Here is a 5,471-nt window from a genome sequence, read left to right on the forward strand (position 1 = left end):
TTTAAGAGTTGCAAGGTTATGATGCAGCTCTATAAAACCCTGGGTAGACCACACTTGGAATATTGTGTCCAGTTCTGGTCGCCTCATTATAGGAGGGATGTAAATACTTTAGAGAGGGCGCAGAGGAGATTTACCAGGATGCTGCCTGGATTGGAGGGCATGTCTTATGAAGAAAGGTTGAGTGAGTTCGGGCTTTTCACACTGGAGAGAAGAAGGAAGAGAGGTGACTTGATAGAGGTGTACGAGGTAATGAGAGGCATAGATAGAGTAGATAGCCAGAGACTCTTCCCCAGGGTGGAAAGGGCTGTTATGAGGGTCATAATCTTAAGGTGATTGGAGGAGGGTTTAGGGGAGATGTCAGAGGTAGGTTCTTTACACAGAGAATGGGGGGTGTGTGGAGTGCACTGCCAGCGGTGAGAGTAGAGTTAGAGACATTAGGGACATCTAAGCGACTGCTGGACAAGCCCATGGATAGCAGTAAATTGAGGTGTGTGTAGATTAGGTTGATCTTAGATTAAGATGAATGCTCGGAAGAACATCGTGGGCTGAAGGGCCTGTACTGCGCTGCACTGTTCTATGTTCTATGAACCAAAAGAAATAAAAAAGCACCTTTTCCCCTCTGTACTGAGTTTTCACACTAATCCAAAATCCTGGAACTACACACCATCACTCACGATTTGAATGGAATATCCTTTATAGAATATTCTTTCTAGAATAGTAAAACGTTTTTACAATGTCTGCCTCTTATGGTGCCATCTTAGGTACAAACACCTAGGTACGAATCTTCGATACAAAAGACTCGGTGGCACAGTGGTTAGCACTGCTGCCTCACAGCGCCAGAGACCCGGGTTCAATTCCCGACTCAGGCGGGATGGTGGCACAGTGGTTAGCACTGCTGCCTCACAGCGCCAGGGACCCGGGTTCAATTCCCGCCTCAGGCGGGACGGTGGCACAGTGGTTAGCACTGCTGCCTCACAGCGCCAGAGACCCGGGTTCAATTCCCGACTCAGGCGGGATGGTGGCACAGTGGTTAGCACTGCTGCCTCACAGCGCCAGGGACCCGGGTTCAATTCCCGCCTCAGGCGGGACGGTGGCACAGTGGTTAGCGGAATATCCTTTATAGAATATTCTTTCTAGAATAGTAAAACGTTTTTACAATGTCTGCCTCTTATAGTGCCATCTTAGGTACAAACACCTAGGTACGAATCTTCGATACAAAAGACTCAGCGGCACAGTGGTTAGCACTGCTGCCTCACAGCGCCAGGGACCCGGGTTCAATTCCCGCCTCAGGCGACTGACTGTGTGGAGTTTGCACATTCTCCCCGTGTCTGCGTGGGTTTCCTCCGGGTGCTCCGGTTTCCTCCCACAATCCAAAGATGTGCAGGGTCAGGTGAATTGGCCATACTAAATTGCCCGTAGTGTTAGGTAAGGGGTAAATGTAGGGGAATGCGTCTGGGTGGGTTACTCTTCAGACTGTCAGCGTGGACTTGTTGGGCCGAAGGGCCTGTTTCCACATTGTGAGTAATCTAATCGAGATTTACAATTTAATGCCAAAAAGTAGTTGCATTACTTTGCAGAGTTTAAAAATTAAGTCTTGCCTTTGTGACGATACTGTCATTTTAAATAGGTCATTTTGAGATGCCAATGTATCTAGTTTAACGAGGGCAGGAGAATGGACAATTCTCCCAGTTCAGATTTTTTTTCTTGTTTGGTTTAGCTGTGGCAGTCACAAGATGCTGTGAGTCCAGAAAGGTTCCAAGCTTCAGCAGATGGTTCCTGACTGACTTTCTCTCTGAAGACATTTTTGGATGCTGTTACCTCCTGCCCTTAAGAATCTGTGTTTCAATTTACCTTTTTGCCAAGGGATGTGTTTATGGGATGTTACTGGATGGGAACTGCTCCTTCGTTCAGTTGCGGGTCAGTTAGGTTTTCCGATAGTTAAGTTATTCTAAATTCAGTTTCTTTGCATTTGTGTTTGAACTGTAGTGTTTAAATGAATTCTGTTTGGCTTAAGTAGTTTGACCAGCTGCATTCCACCTGGAATATCCACTCCACAGCTGCCTTTAAAGTCAGAAAACGTTAGGGTCCAGGCTACTTTCTTAAAATATTTTGAGGGGGTCTGGTCTGGCCCATAATCCTTACTGATTGAAACGTGATGTGATTATTCATAGATCTTCGTATACCCCTGATGTGGAAAGACACTGACTATTTCAAAAACAAAGGAGGTGAGAATTACCTGATTTATTTATGAATAGACTTTAATTAAGATATCTCATTTTGTGGACTGGGAGAACCGCGATAGCGTTTGGAAAATGGGGCTACAGTGGATACACAGGACAACAGAGAGGGGACTGCCAAAGCATGAATCATTATATGGTCACAGATGTTATTTTCAAAACTGACTGACACTGTGTTCTCCACAGATTTCCATCGATATGCTGTATTTGCGTTAATAAAGATAGACTGTGAAATCTATGACACGGAGATGGTGATGGTCAACCGCACCATGACAGATATTTCTTTTGAAAGTTCCTTTGTGTTGTAAGTAAAAAACTGAAATTACCATCAAAAACAATCAAGAGAATTCCCAATGTATCTGAATCTTATGATATTTTTAAAAGCTTCAATCATGAGATGTGGATGTCACTGGCCGGTCAGCATTTCCCTTCCCTAGTCCCTGATAGACATTTATAAGATTGTGAATGACATGGATAGAGTGGAAAATCTAAGGCTTTTTCCCAGGGTGGAATTGACCACAGGGGACACAGGTTCAAGGTGTGAGGGGTGATGTTTAAAAGAGATGTGCGAGATATGTAAAGGGTTCCAGTGCCTGGAAGTGGTGGAAGCAGACACAATACATGAACAGGAAGGGAATAGAGGGATAGGGATAGGGAATAGGGATAGGGATAGGGATAGGGAATAGGAATAGGGATAGGGAATAGGGATAGGGATAGGGAATAGGGATCCCGTAAGGGAAGACAGTTTTAGTGAAGAAGGCACAGGTTTGGAGAGCTGAACCCATCCAAGCAGAGGGTGACCGAGAGGGAGAGGCACCACTACAATGCCTGGAAGCAGTCTTCTGCGCTGAAGAGCAGATTGTCATGGGCCTGGTATCAAGGGATGCTTAAGGCCCAAACACTACATCATTGTAGTGTTTCTATCCTTCTCCATTCCTCTAACTGCAAAGAAAGATGGGGGGAGAGAGAGAGAGAGAGAGAGAATGTGCAGTAGCATCTTGCTCTATGTGTTGATAGCAGAATAAGTATTTTGGGGCTACAGCTGAGAGGGAGTGAATAGCGAGCATCCTGGAAAGGTAAGAAATTCTGATTTGAAATAGTTTTGACTAAGGAGTGGCTGTGATTTGATTGGCTAATGAGAGGTCTGTTTTAAATTGTATCTTGTTAATTTACTGGTTACAACTTGCATAAGCAGAGATACAAAAACAATTCCAAAAATAAAAAAAAAACAAATTCAAGACTAATTAAATAAAATAAGATGGGAGGGTGAGGCGATGTGTTGTTTCAGTATGATGTGGGCACTGGTAGATCCTTGAGGGGGAGGTGGAGCAGCCCCAAGTCGTGGTCCACTACGGCACCAATGACATAGGTAGGAAGAGAGATGGGGGTCTCAGACAGAAATTCAGGGAGCTAGGATGAAGCTTAGAGCTACAAACAGAGTTGTTATCTCTGGTTTGTTGCCCATGCCACGTGCTACTGAAGCGAGGAACAGGGAGAGAGAGAGGAGCTGAACACATGGCTGCAGGGATGGTGCAGGCGGGAGGGTTTGGATTCCTGGGTAATTGGGGCTCTTTCTGGGGAAGATAGGACCTCTACTATCAGGATGGTCTTCACCTGAACCAGAGGGATACCAATATCCTGGGGGGGGTGCAGCCAGGGGATGGGAACCTGAATTGTAGTCCCAGTGTACAGGAGGTTGAGGGTAGTGAGGTCAGGGATAGGTTTACAAGGTCAGGAGATGGCAGTGGCAATCAGGGTGTTGGTTTGAAATGTGTGTACTTCAACGTCAGGAGCATCTGGAATAAGGTGGGTGAACCTGCAGCATGGGTTGGTACCTGTGATTTCAATGTTGTGGCCATTTCAGAGACAAGGATAGAGCAGGGACAGGAATGGTTGTTGCAGATTCTGGGATTTAGATGTTTCCGTAAGAACAGAGAAGATGGTAAAAGAGGGGGAGGTGTGGCATTGTTAATCAAGGGTAGTATTACAGCAGCTGAGATAACATGTGAGGACTCATTCACTGAGGTAGTTTGGGCTGAGATTAGAAACTGGGAAGGCCCTTGCTGGGCCTCCAAATTATTCCAGGGATGGAGAGGAAAGGATAGCAAAGATGATTCTTGATAGGAGCGAGGGTAACAGGGTAATTGTTATGGGGGACTTTAACTTCCCCAATATTAACTGGGAATACTATAGTTCAAGTAGTTTAGATGGGTCAGTTTTTGTTGAATTGTTCAATGTGTGCAGGAGTGTTTTCTGACACGGTATGTAAACAGGCCAACAAGGGACGATGCCATATTAGGTTTGGTACTGTGGAATGAACCCGGTTAGGTGTTAGATTTGGAAGTAGGTGAGCTCTTTGGCGATAGTGACCATAATTCTGTTATGTTTACAATAGCAATGGGCAGGGATAGGTGTATACCACAGGGAAAGAGGTATAACTGGGGGAAAGGCAATTATGATGAAATTAGGCAAGATTTAGGAAGCATCGGATGGGGAAGGAAACTGCAGGGGATGGACACACTTGAAATGTGGAGCTTATTCAAGGAACAGCTACAGTGGGTCCTTAATAAGTATATACCGATCAGGCAGGGAGGTAGTTGTTGAGAGAGGGAGCCATGGTTTACTAAAGAAGTTGAAGCTCTTGTCAAGAGAAAGAAGAAGGCTTACGTGAGAATGAGGTGTGTAGGCTCAGTTAGGGGGCTTGAGAGTTATAAGTTAGACAATAGACAGTAGGTGCAGGAGTAGGCCAATCTGCCCTTCGAGCCTGCACCGCCTTTCAATATGATCATGGCTGATCATCCTGAATCAGTATCCTGTTCCTGCCTTATCTCCATAACCCTTGATTCCACTATCCTTGAGAGCTCTATCCAACTCTTTCTTAAATGAATCCAGAGACTGGGCCTCCACTGCCCTCTGGGGCAGAGCATTCCACACAGCCACCACTCTCTGGGTGAAGAAGTTTCTCCTCATCTCTGTCCTAAATGGTCTACCCCGTATTTTTAAGCTGTGTCCTCTGGTTCGGCACTCACCCATCAGCAGAAACATGTTTCCTGCCTCCAGAGTGTCCAATCCTTTAATAATCTTATATGTCTCAATCAGATCCACTCTCAGTCTTCTAAACTCAAGGGTACACAAGCCCAGTCGCTCCAGTCTTTCAGTGTAAGGTAATCCCGCCATTCCAAGAATTGACCTTGTGAACCTACGCTGCACTCCCTCAATAGACAGAATGTCTTT

General features: G+C 45.4%; 1 protein-coding gene across 1 annotated transcript in view; it reads left to right on the forward strand.

Annotated features, from left to right (window-relative positions):
• Positions 1-2,172: 2,172 nt before the first annotated feature.
• The window catches only part of LOC122540254 (rhotekin-like), a 35,013-nt gene continuing 31,714 nt past the window's right edge, over positions 2,173-5,471 (forward strand). Inside the window, exons 1-2 of the mRNA XM_043675699.1 lie at positions 2,173-2,225; positions 2,424-2,541. Coding sequence (XP_043531634.1) covers positions 2,189-2,225; positions 2,424-2,541 — 155 coding nt within the window. The 5' untranslated portion in view covers positions 2,173-2,188. The remainder of the gene's footprint in view (positions 2,226-2,423; positions 2,542-5,471) is intronic.

This window comes from Chiloscyllium plagiosum, chromosome 3, assembly GCF_004010195.1.
Source record: "Chiloscyllium plagiosum isolate BGI_BamShark_2017 chromosome 3, ASM401019v2, whole genome shotgun sequence".
NCBI lineage: Eukaryota > Metazoa > Chordata > Chondrichthyes > Orectolobiformes > Hemiscylliidae > Chiloscyllium > Chiloscyllium plagiosum.